The sequence below is a fragment of the Centroberyx gerrardi genome, chromosome 12, assembly GCF_048128805.1.
Source record: "Centroberyx gerrardi isolate f3 chromosome 12, fCenGer3.hap1.cur.20231027, whole genome shotgun sequence".
In the NCBI taxonomy this organism is placed as follows: domain Eukaryota; kingdom Metazoa; phylum Chordata; class Actinopteri; order Beryciformes; family Berycidae; genus Centroberyx; species Centroberyx gerrardi.
Window position 1 is genome coordinate 28,181,746 of NC_136008.1, and position 20,110 is coordinate 28,201,855.

The 20,110-nt window shown below is 40.6% G+C and overlaps 1 protein-coding gene across 1 annotated transcript; it reads left to right on the forward strand.

Annotated features, from left to right (window-relative positions):
• The first annotated feature begins 13,952 nt into the window (after positions 1-13,952).
• LOC139922557 (CCN family member 3-like) lies at positions 13,953-17,175 on the forward strand. Its single transcript, XM_071913070.2, has 5 exons — positions 13,953-14,033; positions 14,636-14,864; positions 15,755-16,009; positions 16,209-16,438; positions 16,882-17,175. The coding sequence occupies exons 1-5, from the start codon at positions 13,977-13,979 to the stop codon at positions 17,173-17,175; spliced, it is 1,065 nt and encodes a 354-aa protein (XP_071769171.2). The 5' UTR covers positions 13,953-13,976.
• The last annotated feature ends 2,935 nt before the right edge of the window (positions 17,176-20,110 follow it).

Below are 20,110 nucleotides of genomic sequence, written 5' to 3' on the forward strand. Positions count from 1 at the left end.
TTATATAACATGTGAAAAACAATTGCCCACTCATCCTGAACCAGAAAATATGTCCGTTTCTACATTGTATTGGATGCTACAATTCATTTGACATGATAACTATTGCTTCAAAATGATCGTAAACATTGCTTTTGGCCAGGAACAGACATTACTTCATTACACACTGATGTATAAGCATTGGTACACACAAATACTGTAAGACTACATGCATTCAAGTAAACACACACCCAAGTCAGTTTGCAACCAATACCAAAGAATATAGCTTGTTTGCAGCACCAGGTTCTTCCCAGGGTCAGCAGACTCTCTCCCTCTTCCTTTTCATTTCTTTTCCCTCCCTTCTTCTTCTTTTCTTCTCTTTCACCCGAAGATGCCGACTGAGTAAACAGCAAATAAGGCAGGTGTTGTAAATTTGTAACCCTTAAAAGTCTCCTCGCTGCGTTTTTCTGGCCCTCTCCTAGGTGAAACTTAACTTTCCCACTCCCCAAAATGCCACAGAGCTAAGTGCGGTTCACATGGACCTATAGGCTGAATAGTAAAGGTAACTCACATTGTATGGATCTGGTTTCCATGGTCTCATCTGAGAGCTTTGGTGACCTTTACAGTAGGAGCACAGTAAAAACACAAGACTCCAGCTGCATCATTTATCTTAAACAAAAGTAACATATAAACAGACAGGAAAGTGAGACAGAAAAAGGGACTGCACTGCTTTATTCATGTAAGAAATCTTTCATTATTTCAGTATTTAATAGCCATGTATTCGCATTAATTTCTTAAGCTCTACAGCTCTACTTGAGAGCTGATCCACTGTCTATTTACTAAATGATGTGGAGTCTACTGCAGATTGCAGTCATTTTCCTAGCTGCTTTTAACCAGCATGTGCTGCACCTTTCTGATATTTTGGCACGATCATTAAAAACGAATGGTCATTTTTATTGTCTCCATTATTATATCTGATGTATGTGAAGCAAAATGCAACATAAGAGCCATAATATATCCAATGGAAGAGTTTTATAGTAAGTGCCAAGAAAGTGTAAATAAAAAAATGCAGAGACAAGACTTTAGATCCCCTGTTTGTGAGCGACAACTCAATAAAAAACATGACGTACAAGTGCGTCACACGGCACTTTAACACTGTGACAATGTGTGAACTGACCAAAGGGGACCTGTATTTACGAAGGTGTTGGGTAAATATGCTAAAATGTGCGCTCACGGTGGTTTAAGTCTCCTAACTCACGTCACTTTCTATAGAAATGGGCTTTTCTGTTGCGGTTGACAAACACTGAAGATGTACATTGCCCCATATGCAGCAGGCTGTGTGGCGTGCCATCTCAAGAATTAGGTAGTGATTGCAGTTGTGGAACTTATCCTTAAAACACCAACATATCCTTATATTTGACACAATGTGAAAATCTGGGTCACGAAATGCCATGGTTTTATGCTAAAATCCATAATGGATACTATCATTTTTCAAAAAAGGAACATTCCTTAAGAATACATTTACAAGACCGTTATTCATTGAATGCCTTATTAATACACTTGTGTGAATCATATTTCTTAAATATGTGTAAATTAAGTGGTTATTCGGGTCAAATTATGGAGGTCTTAACACTAGAATGGAGCTTAAAAAGCTGTTGAGCAAGGTGGTAACTGCATCCAAAAATTCCTCAAAGTTGCATATAACATCACAAATACAGAAAACTATTCTCAGACATTTCTAACTCATCCAAAGAGTGATAATCTGTAGGCTAAATTTAATTCACACCCTCCAAAATCTATGGTTCAGGCTGCGGTTTGATACCCATTCCTCTATGAAATATTTGTGTTTCATCTCTCCAGTAAGACCTCCCTGGGTTTCTTCTGTTTTTAGTGCGCAGCTAAAAATAATACCTGTAAAAATGTGGTCATAAATTTGAATGTTTTTTGTTTTCATAGCAGATGTGCCCCAAGTGGCCGCCATGTGTCGAGTTCTCCGGCCCAGCAGAAGTTAAAACAAACGTCTCCATGGAGTAGATGCTGTCCCTGCTGCTGTAGCACTGTGTCAGGCCGTGAACACCCAGCAGGGTGTCGGTCCTGACAAATAAGCAAAGAAGAGCCTGAGGGGGTGGTGTTGCCCTTGATGGCCTGTGGCCACTGAGCGGTAGCAACTCTAAATATTCATTTTAATAATCATGTTTGGGTAACTGAAGGCTGCTGTATCAGGGTAGAACCTTTCCTCCACAATGTGACTGTTGGGTGGACGAAACTGAAGGAAATATAATATGATTGTGAACAACAGTTTACTTACCCATCTTTGACTTTGTTCAATTTTGACAGTTTTCCCACTGAAAATAAGACCAATTCCTTGGTTGGACAACTGCAGGTAGAGCAGTGATATTGATCTTGTCATCTCATACACCAAATCCATAGAGTGGGAGATGTGACAAAGTCCACTGAACAAATCAAACCCACAACATACAGAACATAGATTACATGTGGGTTATCCCACTGAGACACCAGGATGCCCTATGGTTCTCTGTAAATTTAACCCATGTACGTGGCCCCCAGCTGCTCCTGCTGTATACAGTCTCAGATACAGTATAAGATTAAAATGCCTCCAACAGAACATTGATAGGAATGATGCAACTCTCTATAGAAGTGGGACTCAACAGAAACTACATTATGCATCAAAAATATCAGACATAAGATGAAATTAATCAGATTCTGGCAACATTTTTATTCATTCAGCAGTAAATGTATACGAGCCCTCTGAGAATCTGAAAATTCAAAGAATGGAGCCTCTAAATTTGGGGGGAAATGTCAGCTAACTGAAGTATTAATTTGGAAAACAGAACTCACACATAAAGAAGTTAAAGACAGAGAGAGCTACAAATAATTAGTAGCTGGAGTCGTACCTAAACGTAGAAATTTGAAACCACAAGTGAACCACAAGTACAAATTTAAAAGACTTGGATATTCCCTGATAACTATAGTGCCACAGAATTCAATTTCCTGTGGTATTTACATTCCTAATCCCCTAAAATAGCATAAGATTGCTCGCTAGCTAGGCTATCACTAGCTCGATTGCTAACGTTAGCCTAGAAGGCTGGCAGTGTGTATAAACGCTCTCCAACTTTCCGACCATAAAGCACGTGAACGCAAACTACTCAGATGGTCGAGATGTGGGAGATTGCACTGGTGGCCGTCTAGTCACAAGCCTGTGTTACTAACCTTGTGTTTACCTCCTCTTCCATACAGTATGCCACCAGGTCTCTCTGTGTATAAAGCCTTTTGACATCCTCTTGAAATGCATCCCGTGTGTTTTTCCACAGTACCTGTTTTCATTAGCGGAAGCTCCATATTGTGTCCATCCACCACCACCCACCAGAAGACAGAGCTCCCACTGTCCCAGTCTCTCAGGTCTTGTAGCTCACAAAGTGGCGTTACCACAAATAAATCCTGAGTGAGAGATTTGTGGTGGCCTCCCAAGCTGTTAAACCCACTGCTCCACTGTCACTTGGGTAGAAAATGGATTTATGAAGAGCCCACCACTGTATATGTGAATTTGTGGAGGAGGTAAACGGACAAAATGTTATTATTATTTCCTTTATTTAAGCCGGAAGTCTCATTGAGATCAAGATCTCTTTTTCAAGAGACAACAGTACAGATAGAAAAAAGACACAGAAGTTCATTCACATGTTGCCACACAGCAAAGACAAATCAGTGGAAAAAGTTACAGTCAGCGTTAACAATCACGGTTTAAGAATTTGAACTTATCTAAAGAAACAACGAAGACTTTTGCAAATGGTTCCATTTGTAAGGCGCATAGTATCGAAAATCATTTTTGACACGCTCTGTTTACATATGGAATATCTAAGGTTAGGTAATCCTGAGACCTGGTTCCATATTTACTGGATTTAAATTTGATTAAAGAAGAGAGGTAATGGGGTAATTTCCCAAGCACAGCCTTATAAATGAACAAAATGCATTTCCCTTGTTTTTATCAAAGACCATCACAATTTTTCATACAGGACACAGTGGTGAGTATGAAATTTATCACCAGTAATAAAACTGGTTAAAAATGGTTTTAACGTGGAAGGGGCAGCATGTGAATAGAGTGTCTCCATAATCAAAGACACACATGACTGTAGATTGTACACTAATTTTCCTATTGGGCATCGAAAAGCATGCTTTATTTCTAATCCAGTTTTAACTTTCAGCCTGTAAGAGAGGTGTTCTACATGGGTCTTAAAGAATAGTTTAGTATCCAGTCAAATTCCTACGTATTTATAAGAATCTACAGTTTCAATTTGGGTCCCATTTAGAGTGTGAATACCAATATTAGCGAGAAAAAGAGAAAGATACATTGACAAAGCACAAGAAAGAGCGAGTTAGAGAGAAAGAGAGTGAGAGAAAGTGAATGAGAGAGAGAGATCCTGACAGTGGCATCCCTCCTCCACCTCCTCCCAGCACCTACAGTATGTGGTACTGAGCAAACATGCCAACGTTGGGGGGCCAAGCACCCAGCCGCCTATTTCAGGACCTTTCAACTCTGTCTGAACCCAACCAGAGCCTGAGATGAACTCCACTGTCTCCAAACAATCCCTGTTAGCAACATCTGCAATGCTTTACCTCCGGTTGTATAGCCCATTAAGTTGACATGTCTATTTTGTGTCTAGCAACACGGACGGATCAACAGTGATTAAAATTCCGTTCAGTACATGTCATGTGTAAACCAATAGCAGTGCTGCGGGGTTACATGCCAGTAGTTATTTCTAATTAAGTCTGCAAGCCAGGGTTTAATGATCGGAAAGAAACAATATTTTCTCAAAAGGAAGCGCTCCTTTGTGAGCCGTGTGAAATTATTTGAGTTATTTGACCGGGTTTCCTTTGGAAGAGCGCTGATCAAACCCACAATTCCTCGTGTTCATGAATTTGTTGATTTGCTTCACCCATGATTCTGCAAGCGCATGTGCTGCTGCTTCATCATAGCAGTGACTGAAGGAGTGCTTAAGATGGACTGTCAGAAATAAGCTTATACTGGCATCCAGATTTTTAAAAAAAATGCATTACTGAAGACTTTATATAACATTTATAAAGTATTCGTATTGTATTTATACCTATTTGTACAGAGTCTGCATACAGCTCGTGTTTTACTAATCCTAGAGGGTAAAAGAAACATTGCATTAGACAATGAGCTATTGATATTCCATCAAAAGCTTTGCCAAATCATTCAAGCTATTTTTTTATGAACACTACATGAATAGCATATGATGCATTAAACGTCAAAAGTCAGCTCATCATGGCATCTCACAAAATAATGGCATAAATGTCAGTTTTGAAGCATGCGCTAATCCAAACCTTTTGTGATTATTTGTCAAAAGCATTTGTAGATTTAATTACAGATACTTGATACTTGTTATGCCCTACAAATTGTCTAGCATCAGGGGAGGGAGAAAAAATAAGTTTGTATGACATGTCATCATAGCTTTATGTAGTGATCAAGCTAATTACAAAGAGCGTGTAACCATCATAACGTCCCTATTTTAACGTAACATCCTCGAAAGCCATGGCCAAGCAAACCAGAAGTCTAACATTGTTTTTTTCAGTAGCTGCCAAAGTAGAGTATAGACTATTTGTACAAACAGAACTCCCTATGCTCAGCTAATCATTTTTATGAAACCATAGAAAAGCATGATGTCATGTCTGAAGCTCTTAGGAGAAATAAGCGTCTCATATGGTATGTCAACACAAGTGTAGGTAGTGCTCAAACACAGTTATTACAAACAAGAACATGCACCCAATGACATCACTTTTTACAGAACATCCAGTCTTTGTTGAAAGCCAAATTTGCACTTTGGGTCGTAACTGTTTAGACCCATATGATTAGTAACAGATGGTTTTCAGAACCAAATTTTATGTGTCGTTGGTCTTCACCAGACCATTAGCCATTAACTATACAGACAAACTCCAATGCTGACAACATTGTGGATCAGAAGTAATGAGAGTGTAATGAAGAAATATTGTTAGTCATAAATTGTGGTACAACTGCTCATTTAAAATGCTGTTTGTGTGTCATGGCCATAGACATGAGCTCATTATTAGCTTGACGGGTTGCTGTGTCTCTGTAATGTCTGTTTTCCCTTTTGTGATTAATTGACTTTGACACCCCAAAACTACATGAAAGCAAAGGTGTAATGCCTCGTAATCTCCCACACCCATCCCACCAAAACTAAATCTGTACTGTAGAACCGGCCCTGACATTCAGCTCTACTTTAGTGGACTGAGAAAGTCTGGTGCAACATGAAGATCATGGTTTGAAACTTTTTTTAAATTAACATCCATGTTCTCTTGGGATTAGCATGGGTTTGCTTATACAATAGCTGTGTTTGGAAAGTCCTCAAAACTAATTGACCAAATACTTCCTAAAATCTACACAAGTACTCAGCCAAGACTAGCATCTCAGACTAGATTTTATAAACTAACAGCCCAAAATCTGTTTTGATGAAAGGCTTCAGCTTCAACTAAACCAGATTTCTACCATATTGCGGGTCCAGTTCCCACTACATCTGTAACAATGTGAAACACAAATCTGTCAGTTGCCTGACATGCAACATTTAAATGATTCAAATGGGGTGAGGTAGTAATTGCGACCATGAGATGTTTGGCAGTGATTTCTTCTTTATCTTTCCATGGACTAATAGGCATGGATTCATGAATGAATATGTGCCTCCATTTACTGGTAACAACAGTAAATGGCATCTGCCAAGAGAAGCAGTTTTTTGTGTCTCGTCCTGCGACTAATGATGGATAATGAATGTATACTGTCACTCTTGTCTTGGACTCATCAGGAAAGGCCCACAACCCATTTTGGCTCCTAACCCATAGTTTAAGAAATCAGAATATTGACCCCAAAAGAAAGATACAAAGACAGCTTCAACATCCAGTCATCCTGAAAGTGAACAGAACACGTGCCATATTCTGATTTATGTGTTTTCTCACATTCGGATCCTCTCTGCGAAGAGACAAGGTCAAAGAAGAGGCTGAATCCACCACCTACCACACAGACTGTCGGTCAGACAGTTTTATTGTCTGCTGCGGCTTTGTTGTGAAAACAATGTTTCTTACCGCTGTATCAATGTGAGTTCTCATGGGGGGGCATCGAGCGTGTGGCCTGACCACTTGGCATAAGGCTAGCAGCCCTACAGCAGAGTCCGACAGCAACAGCTACCAGACCGACAGACAGACTGTTAGTCAAAGGTTTTCACTGGGTGATCCGACTTTGTTTAGAAATGTGTGTGTGTCAAACCTCAATTTAAAGTGAGACATTTCCTACCACTGGAGAGCGGAGTGCATTTCAGGGTACACAATAATTGAAGCTGAGAATAACACAAGGTGTCATATCGTAACAACCAGTGGTGCTGCCACAGACCCCCTCTGGGCTAAAGGAACAGACAGACAGACAGCTAGAGAGACAGACAGGCATGTGGGCAGAAAAGCAGGAAGGTTGGCAAACAGACAGTCGTACAGACAAAGGTAGACAGTTAAGACACAGCCAGAAACATCAGCTCTTACAACTTTGTTGTTCTGTGTCACGTTCTCCATCCATCTCTCCTTCCGCCATCTGTCCCTCTCTTCGCCAACCGAGCGGCAACTGCCTGTCTTCTTCGCGTCACGCTCCACCTCCACCTCCCTGTTGGTCTTCTTCCATATGTTCTCCTCTCCTCCCCGCCTCCTTCCGCCTACCTTGGGTTGCAGAGTAGAGTGGAAATATTTCACAGATACCATAAATGTGCGTAGGTAGACTTCCCACCTCATTCCCGGGAGATATCCCACCTGGTCGGGTACACAATCTTTCCATTTCTTTCCATTTTTCCACTCGTGCCTTACTGTAGGACAAAACATTTGAGTGTGAGCAGCAAGACAAGTTGACACGTGGCAGATAAGCCCACAGTGTAGTTTAGTATCTAGACTGTATATTTGCATTTTGCATTTTAACTTCCAAATCCCTACATCACCAACATTATAAGCAACCAATACTAAGAAGCACAGACAGACTATTATGCTTGACAATATATTCATTGAAGATATTCGTGTGACCTTATCATGCTCATGTATGATAGAGAATTCCTAGGAAAAGAAATAAGAGTTTAGGAAAGAAGTAGAAGGGATTTTTTACACTTTATTACAACAGCATATAAGAGCAAGTAGTGGAGGAATGTAACGAAGAGGAGGATGGTTCAGGGGGAGAGGGGGGCATGAAGTATTTCTTAACGAGATGGGTTTTCAGAGAAGAGAGGGGACCCCAGGATTGAGCCGTGGGGAACCCCAGGGGAGAGGGTATGCTGTGAAGACAGAGACCCTGGCTATGATAAAAGTGCAGACACAGCAATCCGAGGTTGGGGTAGCCTTGAATCAAGACTACAGGGGCCCAAAAGGCTATTCTGCAAGAAATATGGACAGAGTTGATTAGAGGCAGCAAATTCAAGGGATGAATAAATGAAAGGAGCAGTATTGGGTCATAGTTTTTGATGTCAGTGAGTGACTTAGGGGAAATGCTAGGGTATCCGGGAGAAGGAGCCTTGGATGCTGTCAACCTTCCAGCTATCCTTGGTGGAAAGAGAGGAGAGTGGAGAAGGTGGAGGATTGAGGAGAGAGGAGAAGATAAAGAAAAGTCTAGTCCAGCACAGTGTTAATTTTCAGGAGATGTAGAATGACACAGGATAGGGAGGAAATAGTGGAAATGAACATCTCTGTGGTAAGGTTTAAGTCAGCTAGGACAGTAAGAGGTGTCCCATCTTCAGTAAATGTGCTGAGAAGAGTGTCAAGCCCTTCTGGGAAATCAAGTAGTCTTGGGGGGCGATCAAGAGAATTATAAGGATACCATGGAATTCAAATGAAGAAACAGTGTGAGAGTGGAGAAACAAGAGATTTCCACTTAGGAGATGTGAGCAAACCTGTGCCAACAGCATAGCTTATTGGAGGCCAAGGAGATTGGCTGCAGTAGATGGCAGTGGGCATTTTCATGATCTCCAGAGTGATCCATGTCTCAGTGAGAGCAAGTAAATGCAGAGACAGGGGAAACTAATAGACTGAGACAAACGGACCGATAGTTTCACAGCCCTCTCTCCGTGATGGTGTGAGGGGGATGAATAGGTAGATACAGTGTGATGAAGAGGTGGACAACAGACTGTGTGAAGTAAGCTTAAAGCTTTTAAATGAAAGAGTTTAGATGCTGCACCACTGCTTAGCTACCCAGTTTAGTTACCCAGAATGGCACATGGGTTTGTTTTTGTTGGGTGGCTTATATGGGTTCCATATCACCCGTAGACCATATATGTAACGGAGGATGTGGGGCTAAATGCCTCAGTCAAGGGCATAAGGTCTTGACTAGATTAATGATGCACATTGTGATTTGAACTTGCAACCCATGTGTTCTCTGTTAAGGTCACCAAAATCATTCCTGTAAATGAAAATGTCCTATGGTACTGTCCCATGGTATGGTGCGACATATACACTGTGCAATCTCCACTGAATGATTGGTCTTTGGAAGTAAATAGGGATTGGATACACAATACGATTCAATATGTGATATGGGCTTCACAATTCTATACAACCACGATGTAATAAATAAAAGTTCAGTGACAACAAATTATGGCTGTGCGGGATTATGTTTATTTCTGTGCCACTAATCTTTCTAGCGATGGCATTGGCTGCTACAATGTAAACAACAATTTAAAAATGTCATTACAAAGTGCAAATAATATAATTTGGATGGAGAGCTTGTGAAATTGTGATGGTCAAGCGTCTCATTTGTGATTACTACAGCAGAATAAAATGGAGCTAATATTGTGATTTATTTTTCTGCCCCATAATACGTATTGTCATATTTTTGTATTGCAATATATTGAATTTCGATATATCGATATGTCCCATGCCTAGTAAAGAGCCTATTGACTGGACCCATTGGGACAAAGAATACACTCCTTGTGTTTTTACATTCCAACAACATTCGGTTTACCCAACACTTGTACCTCCACTCCCAATCCCTCAAAAAAAAAAGAGTCAAACACTTTTTAATCTCCTGGTCTCTGTCTCTACATAGCAGCGGAACACAAAGAAAGATTTTGCTTGAAAAAGAAAGAAGTAGAAGGAGCAGAAGAACAGAAGAGACCCAGACAGAGTCGGCAAACACTGCCAAGCTGTGAAGTCTGACATTCTTCAACTTCCACTATCAAGCTGTTTGAGCAGCACTGAATCAAGACTTTGGCAGAGCTATCCACCACAAGTCATTTAGAAATATTTCTCTGTCCCTCTCTCTCTCTCTCTCTCTCTCTCTCTCACACTGGATGAGGGAGCATAGATCGTGGATGGACAGAAAGTCCAGGCCAAGCATTCTTTGAGGTGTTTGGAGGTGAGATCTTTCATTGATGTTCAGGAAGATGGAAAATCAGGGGAGGGATTGGAATGTGAGGAAGCAAGTTGGAAGGAATTTGAGTTGGATATCAAACTTGGACCTGCAACAAAATGTTATCCAAAGCAGCTGGATTGATCTTTCTAGTTGTAATAGTTTCTAGGTCACATATTTTAGATGTTTGTCTCTGCTGAGAATAAAAATCAAAAGTTATATAGTAATAGAAAACATATGATAAAGCCTGAAAGTTGTGGCTGTAAGTGTAACTAAATGCTACATGTTTTTAAATATGGATGGAAAAATATTGTACACTGCACTCCTACAACATATTAGTTAACCAACCATTCAGTTTCAAAGGAATTCCAATGTAGTTTTCCAAACCACTGAGTTCCAGTGATGTAGTTCCCAAACCCGCTTAGCTTCCTCACATTTTACAGCCTAATACATCTCCAACTGCACACATGCTTGGTTTGAAGGTCACGCTCATATCTGTAACCCAGGTTTCTCACTCTTCCAAAGTAATTCAACAGGGCAAAGGTGAACCTACAGTGATAAAACGTGTCAGTGAACCTCCAGCTTTGGTCTGCACGCTGCCCCAGATTCACTGACTGATGGTTCAGACAGGGAGGCGTCAAAGAAAACATGGTCTAAACACACAGACTAACCAGAGAGACTCACTCAGTCAAGATGTCAGGGCTGTTTGAGCTTCAGCTGCTCAGCTAGTTTGACTGCTGTCAGCCAGTTGGCCAGTCAGTAAGGCTGTCAGTCAGTTAGCAGTCAGTCCATCAGTCATCTCAGTCAGTGGCACTCAGTCAGCTAGACAACATAATATCACACACACACGCATAAATGTTGGTTTTCCTCCTAGACAGCCAGATAACCCTTTGTATCCTGACCTCAATGTTCACTTCATTCTGCTCAGAAAAGCAAGAATATGATTAAGGCGACACCCTACAACACATTACATGTGTTTCAATAGTGGATTGAGACCCAATGTTAGATTACAGCAAGTATAAAATACATTGCCAAATTATTTTGAAACAACAGCTGATGATTTTTTTGACTGAAAAATTATAATTTTGTATGAAGCTACCAGTTATGCTATCTTGCCATAGCATCTCCAAGTCCCTGCAATGTGAAATAGGCTCAGTAAACTATTGCTACAGGCTACAAACCAGTTTTGCTTCATAAGCCTCAAAATCATTTTGGGTTCTGTGAACTTATGAAATTATGAGAAACGATTGCATTATACATTAAGGGCTGGTTTCGCGGACAGGGATTAAACCTAGTCCTAGACTAAGGACTTTTTCAATGGATATCTCCATTGAATTTTGTCTTTAGTCTAGGACTAGCCTTAATCCCTGTCCACAAAACCACCCCTATATGTACAAAATATTAGGATCACCTTCCTGATATTGAGTTGCAGCCCCTTTCTGCACAATCCACATCTCAATTGTGTCAAAGCTTAAAACCCCTTCTCTAACTCTTCTGCTTCTCTTTATCTACACCTCCGCTGTTGTGATCGGTATAGATTTAATAAGGGAAATCAATAAGGGATAATGGATTTTACCTGGATTCACCTCATCGGAATACTTCATGGAAAGAGTAAGTGGCCCTAATAGTTTGATAATGTGTATAATCCAAGGTGTGGTCACTTCAGTAAGTGGCCACTAGGCAGGCAGCACGGAGAACCTTTTCAATTTTCATTATCATTCTGGGCATTCCACTATTTATAGGGTGAGTTATGTGCAAACAGCAGAATAAGTCAGCAAGTGTCCCAAGTTAGTAGCCCAAAAATAAAGAATTGCAAAGGGCAGCACTGGCACAAAATCACAATAGCATTTTTCATGATAAATAAATCATAATACCCTTATTATACTTTTATGATAGACCGATAGTATTGTTGATTTTTACTGTGTAATGCTGGTATCTTGCTGTTATTAATTGTGCTGTGATGTAATGTCTTCTTCCTATCTTTTGGTGACAAATTTATCAGGTTAGAGATTTCACTGATAATAATATAATCTTATCCAATTTCTAGTCCATATTCTTAATAAAAAGTCACTGCTGCTATATGCACAAATGTATGTCGGTATTGTGACAATGCAACAGAATTTTTGAAAACACCCAAATATACCTCAAAGCATGGTAACCTTTTCATGATCTTTCTATTCGTGGCTCCAGTTAGCTTTACCAAGTCCATCCATACACACAAGAAACCATCATAACATAGAGGCCAGATGTGCTCACTACAGTGCCAGTCCCCCATTGATTCAGGCTACTGATGAGCCTCAGTTTCCACTGTGTAGCTATTTAAGGAAACAGTAACGACCCTACAGGGAATATTAGGGTTTTCCACTGTGACCTCCCAGGTAGGGTTCAGGGAGAGAGGTCAAAGGTCACTGCCCACTGTCAGCGGGGCTCAGAGGGCTTGGGAACCCCCAGGTCCCACATGATAACATGAACATCCTGGACCACACCATGGAACCAAACCCCTTCATTTTACCCCTTAAATGTCCTTAATTTCTCCATTACACTAGATTTACATTTTAGATTTAGATTTATTGGTCTCCAAGACATTTGTCTTGGACCATAAAAATGTTGCAGTCATTCCATTTCATTCCATTGCACACTACATATTTAAACAACACATTAACACACACATAAGCATGTATATCACATATCCACAATAGGCTACAACAATTGCATTGCATATCAGTCATCTAAAGAGAATACAGGCACATCAATGTAAAGTTCATATAAATCATGTACATGATTCAAAAGAATAATATAGCATGTACCCATGGGCTTCATCAAATGCATCCCTCCCCTCATATCAAGTAGGAGTCAGTTAAGGGGGTGTTTAAGGGGGTTTCGATGGGGTCTCCTCCATTAATCACTCCCTTAACTTGAATTTTAAGGGGATTTTGCATGAATTAAGGGGTGAATTAATGTAAATGTAAGGCTATTTTAAGGGATTAGTGGTTCCTACTATGGCCAATGTTGGAACAATAAGCAAAAAAGAATCCCCATTAAGTGTGTGTGAGAAGTGAAAGAAAGTGTGTGTGTGTGTGTGTGTGTGTGTGTGTGTGTGTAATCAGATTTGTGACACCAGATTTATTTTATTTATTTGATTAATAATGCCTAAAATACACAGCATAAACCGAGTATAATCAAGTATTGTTTGCAGAATCCCATTTATAAAGGCTGAAACCTCTCTCTCTCTCTTTCTCTCTCTATCTCTCTCTCTCTCTGTCAGGATCTCACAGTAAAATGTGACTCTCGTCTTCCTCCAGAAACTCTGGGCGATCGCTCCAACATTCCTTCCTGTTTGTTGTCATGGTGCCAGCGGAGCAGCTCTGCTATAAAAGCCGCTCTCCTCCAGAGTCTTCAGCCAGAACGACAAAGAGCTTCCAACCTTCTGCAGCACCACAGCCAGAGAGGAGAGGAGAGGAGGGACAGTTCAGCCTCAGCCAAAGGAGCCCGCTCAACTCAAGACAACTGAAGTGAAGACGACTGAACGCTATCTGACTTGACTCTACTTTTTGTGATTCTGCTCGACTCAACAGAGACTTACAGACTCAAGATGAAGATGTCCAACCTGGCAGAGAGAGCCCTTCTTGTCTTCTGCTTTTCTGCAGAGGTATGCATTACAACAATGACATTTAAATGTTGCAGTGATTTCTGTTGAATTGTCCATTTGTCATCAGACAATGTCTTATTTCCATCAGCTCAGGGATTCTTGAGAACATGGAAGAAAGATGTTTTAAATGAACAGAAAGATCATAGTTTCAAAAATGAACACATTTATTCACAGACCAAGCTCTTAGTTATCAAACAGTGCAATTCATAATTTTAAGAATACCCATGCTTCGAATACATTGTTTTTTTTCCATAATTTGAACAGATAAAAAAGCTGAAGAAACCAAGCACTAAAAGATAATTTGCTATAATGATAAATCGTATTTACACAATTACAAACGATTGCCACTTCACATACAAATGAGGACAAAAATTCAATGAGCAGAGCTTATTCTGTTTACAATTTGCTGTTTGGCATACTGCTGATGCCACTTTTTAAAAAATAAAATAAAATTATACTAGAAAATGTTAACCCTTTTTTGTACCTTGTGAAACTGTGATCAGTTGCCTCAGGAGAAGAAGTTTTCTAAATATCTAAGTATCTTTTTATAATAGATAGATAGATATATGTCACTAAAAGACATTTTTGGTTCCCTCCCCCAGATGTTTCCACTAGTCTGGTCCCAGGTGTGTCCTCAGAGGTGCCACTGTCCTCAGGAACCCCCCATGTGTCGCCCCGGGGTGCCCCTGATCCTGGACGACTGCGCCTGCTGCCTGGTGTGCGCCCGTCAGAAAGGACAGGTCTGCTCTGAAACGGATCCCTGCGACACTCGTAAAGGACTGCAGTGTGACTACACAGCCGACATCCACAAGAGGAGCGGAGTCTGTGTGGGTGAGTGGGCTGCTGCTACTGACCGCATGCAGGACTCTCCTGCAACCTGCTGGCTTAGCAGGCTGAAGTGTATCTGTATACATGGTCTGTTAGTTCAAATCTGGATCATCATCATCAGCATCTTTGTTGCTTGTCATAGTCTCTTTATTCTCCCTCTTACCTGCCTCTAGTCCACAGGTGTTGGTGCATGTTTCTCAGTCAATCAGAGTTGCAGTAGTTGAATTTGCAAGATTTTGGATCAGTAATCTGTTTAATTGTGAAGCTTTATCTCACGTTAGTTTTTATTCAAATCCAAGTTAAGAAGTATGGTGTAGCTGACTGCTACCCGATCAGAGAAAAGCTTTCTTCAGCATTATATATGTCTTGATAGATGTATGTTGCAATTATTGTGATGTATAATGTTGGCCATTTGTAAAAAAAACTTTTTATTAGTCTATACAAGACATTTTAGCTAGTTGTATATTTGTAGTCTATTTAAAAGCTAGGGACTAGGGTTAGAAATTAGTAGTAGCTAGTGTAACCCTAACCCTACAAACTCCATGTGCATGTACATGTTTTATATTTCAATTGTGAAGTGTAATTATGTTAACTACATTGTCCCTATCAAATAGACTACTAAATAAAATAAATAAATAATGCTTAAACATATTTTTCTGAACTAGCTAACCGAGCTAATTTCTTTAGGGAGATGTTTAAAAAATCAACATAAAATCAATAGATCCTATATGAGCAACCAAACTATATTCTCTGTTCTCTCTGTATTCCCCTACTCACCTTCTCTCCTCAAGCTCATGAGGGAAATGTTTTTGTTGTAAAATCAGTTTGACCCCTATGACTGAGATAAAACCCTTCAACTGTCTCTCCCTTCTCTCTCTCTCTCTCTCCTCCAGCTCCTGAGGGAGACGTGTGTGTTCTGGACGGCTCTGTCTACCAGAACGGCCAGACGTTCTTCCCCAGCTGTAAGTACCAGTGCACGTGTCGTGACGGGCAGGTGGCCTGCGTGCCGCGCTGCAACGTGGACGTGATGCTGCCCGGGCCGGACTGCCCCGTGCCCAGGAGGGTCCAGGTGCCGGGGGAGTGCTGCGAGAAGTGGGTGTGTGAGCCCCAGGCTGAGGCCAGCGCACTGGGGGGCTTCGCCATGGCTGGTGAGTCCACTGGACAGATGCTGTAGATGGGACAAGCAGACACACACACATTTTTTACAATGCTGTTAACCCTCCTGCTTCTAAAGTTCTAAACAGCAATTTGAATCCCATCTTTTTGCATTTATCATCAAATGTTTTATGTGTTCTTTCTACCTCCTAACCCACCCTCCTGTCTCCATGTCTCTGTGTGACCCTCCAGCCTTCCGTCAGGAGGAGGCGGTGAGTTTCGACGCCTGGGACCCCAGCCTGAACTGCATCGAGCAGACCACAGAGTGGGGCGCCTGCTCTCGAACCTGCGGCATGGGTCTGTCCACCAGAGTGACCAATAAGAACCGTCGCTGTGAGATGGTGAAGCAGAGCCGGCTCTGTATGGTCCGACCCTGTGACGAGCAGCAGGAGCAGACGCAGCTCACACAGCTTGCACCCAAGGTACTTTGAGTTTAGAGTTCCTAAGGTACTTTGAGGTTTTACCAGTAGGTGATTTGTTCACATTTAATGAGTAATACGTTTGCCCTTAAAGTCTCAAGTCATGTAGGGGGGATCAAACAGGATGCCATCTCTTTGGTCCTCTGGTTTCTACCTTAGCTTTAGCTTCATTAGATGTCTTTACCCTGAGAATAGTGAATGTCTATGCTACTTTAATCATTATGATAGCTGGATTCTTTTTAACGCTAGAATATCAGCACATAGAGCATATTTTATAGCCCTTACTCATAAAATGCAAAATTAGACAAACTCAAGGTAGTAGAATAGTATTTAATTGTATAAACATATACATGTACTCAGTGAATACAGTGCCTCTAACTTTCCATCTATTAGAACTATTTCCTTTGCTGGGATCTACATTGAAAACACTCTTGTTTCCCCTGCAGAGAGGCAGTAAGTGCCAGAGGATGGTGAAGAGCACCAAAGCCGTCCAGCTCTCCTATAAGAACTGCACCAGCGTCCAGGCGTACAAGCCTCGCTACTGCGGCTCCTGTACGGACGGCCGCTGCTGCACCCCCCACAGCACCAAGACCGCCCTGCTGGAGTTCCGCTGTGCCAACGGCAAAACCAGCAGGAGGCCGGTCATGGTGATCCAGAGCTGCGCCTGCCACCACCACTGCCCCCGAGACAACGCTGTGTGGCAGCCCTCAGACCCGGGATACAGCGGCATGAGGTTATAGGCCCACATTACACACTGTGAGGTTAAAGGCCACAGCTCATACCATGGCATTATGATGAGGTTAGAATAAATGCAAGTCTGGGTTACAGCTGGAAAATTAGAATCCATCAATGAGTTGAGTAATTCAGTATATCTGTATGTCCAGGAATTGATTTAAGTTGGCAGTGGCAGCCCCTTTAATATAAATTATGGGATGCTTCGCTTTCGTTAACTATAGATTTTAGATAAAAAGCCAGGGGAAGCAACACTTAAACTGTCCACTATTCCCTGTGAAACTCGCTTATGTGCTTATAGATGTACAATGCTTACTCATCTGCATATGATCAGAATCACGCTCGCATGTACAGTATGAGACTCCTCTCTTGAGGTTGTGTATGTAGGGAATCAAATAGCTCTCTATCTCCCTCTCCTGGAGAGGGATTTTACTGTGCAGCATCCTGTGTGCACAGTAGTGTCGTCTTCACTATGGCCAAATCCAACCTAAGCACTTAAATCTTGTGATAGATATTGATACGGACTTCGTTTCTAGGTTTGCTCGAGGCTGAACTCAGATATTTAGAGGAGATTGTGAAGAGTTCATAGGTTAACTTTAAACAGCCTCTATTCAAGAGGTCAACTAGTATGAAGGTGTAGTGCAGACTGGAATGTGCCCTAAGACATACAGGAGTGCAATGTTGGCATCTGGCCTACTAACCAACTGGTTTGGTTGACAATTGGGTTGGCTAATCAAGCAGAATTTACCCTCTTCTTAGGCCATGAACATATAAACAGAGTATTTTATTCAGCCTACATTGCGTCGCTAGGAAAGCTTAGGCAACGTAACCTAGCCAGTAGCTTCAAATACTTCTTCATTCAAAGTAATTCCAGCACCTATTGTACTTTTTTGTGACCTTTGGATCCTGACCCAGTTAAAAGAAAATAATCAAACGGTCATTCCATTATTTTCACTCTGATATAAGGAAGACATGGAAAATGAGAATTATATGCCGAGCTGTTACCTTTTAGGGGCGCTGCCATGGAGATTTTGCAACTATAGCACACATTTTTGAAATAACTATAATTGTGGACTTTGACCCGCTCCAAAGCAAGGGCTCGACCCACAGAGGAGAGGTCATTCTTGTGACTTAGTGGCATTTTTTACATCTGCCTGAAATCCTGCCCCTGATGCCTCATGCATAATGTATATTTCCCCATCACTACGTGCAAATGTATATTTTCTGGGATATAAAAATGATGTTATTTCTTTAGTATTGCAAAAACAAAAGTTGTTTTGTAGAATGACAAAAGTTATGTAAATACTTGCTGTATAGTTTGTACGATTAAGTGTGTATCAAATACACAATGTTTTCAGTAACGATGTAAATATGAATTGTATATATTTGTATCAATTCCCTTTATTATTTGAATTGTATTTCACACTGCTTCTTCCTGTAATTGTATGAGCAATATTGCACAAACTCAATATTTGAAAATAAATTTGTATTTTTTTGTATAAAAGTTTTATGGACATTTTGCTTAATTAGTGCCACTTTAACTCCTTATGGCACAGATCTAATCAGCAAAGGACACATGGGGTCTTATTTGTCCCTGTTCATGGAACTATGAAAAGATCAGATCCATATCAAAAAGCTGCACTAGGCAAGATTTCAATGCAAAAATACAGCTGTCTTACCAGCATAAATCACAAAGTGGGGCTGCAACAGAGAAGAGCGTCCCATCCCCACTAATTGAGACCATAACTTTCCATAAGATTTGCCCTACATGCCCAAATTAAATTCTGATGTATGCACGCATGCATGTGAGCGCTCTGTCCAGAGAAAGTTGGACTCACCAACATTAGACCTTTTGCTTCTTTTGTCCCTTTGGTTTCCTTTGGTATAAAACATGACAGACTGGCTGGATTGGGAATTGAAGTCAAATAATTGAAACAGTTGCCTCTCGCTGCCATTTGGTGCCTCCAACGTGTGAAGCCCGGTTCAGACTTAAATGCAGCCAAACAATACAGCTATAGCTGAGCTGAAATTGTTTTCTTGCAAATAATTCATTGTCTAGTGGGAAAGTGGACATGTTTTGTTTTATTTGATTACAGATATGCATGTGTGCTTTATAAAGGCTTGACCAACTAACCAGCCTGTCTTGCTTTGGTTTCCTACAACAAAATGTTCTGAGGTGAAATTAGGATATGTCTTGTCTATCACACAGCAAAGTCCCAGGGCAGCCTCTCAATTAGCTCAGTTGGGAGAGCACTCGCTTTAATATCAATGCCTGCACTCCCCAAAGGAGGATTCTTAAGGGATCTTAAAGAAAATTAGAGGATATATGGAAGGAGATATGAGAGCGTAAAGTATGTGATATCAATGAAGAAATCCCAGAGTATACTGTAGACAAAAGTGCATGAAGTGGACAGTGAAGTCTACGAGTCAACAAGCCTCAAACAATAAAACATAGATTTTTTGTGCCTGTTGAGTAAGATCCTTGCCCTACATCACACAGCCATCAACTATCCTGAATGACAGCTGTTATGCTATTTTCATTGGTGTGTTATATAGGTTTTAGGTCAGTCAATTGTATGCTGTTATCTAACAATATAGCTGCTCTACATTTATCTGTCTGAGATTGTTTTAGCCAATATCTTTGGTTTTAGCATTTGATAATAAAGAGATAATAAAGCACAATGATAATAAAGAGACTAAAACTGTTGTATAAAAAAATAATGATTTATTTGCAAATATAGAATATCCACATATTGTACGCATAATTCATAATGAGAAGTGTGAAAATACACTATAAATGAAAGGTAAACAATACATATATATATATATATATATATAAATCATATCCACATAGCTATTGAAAACATTGTGTATTTGATACACAATTATTTACTAACTGTACAGCAAGTATTTATATAACTTTTAAAAAATCACACAGGAATA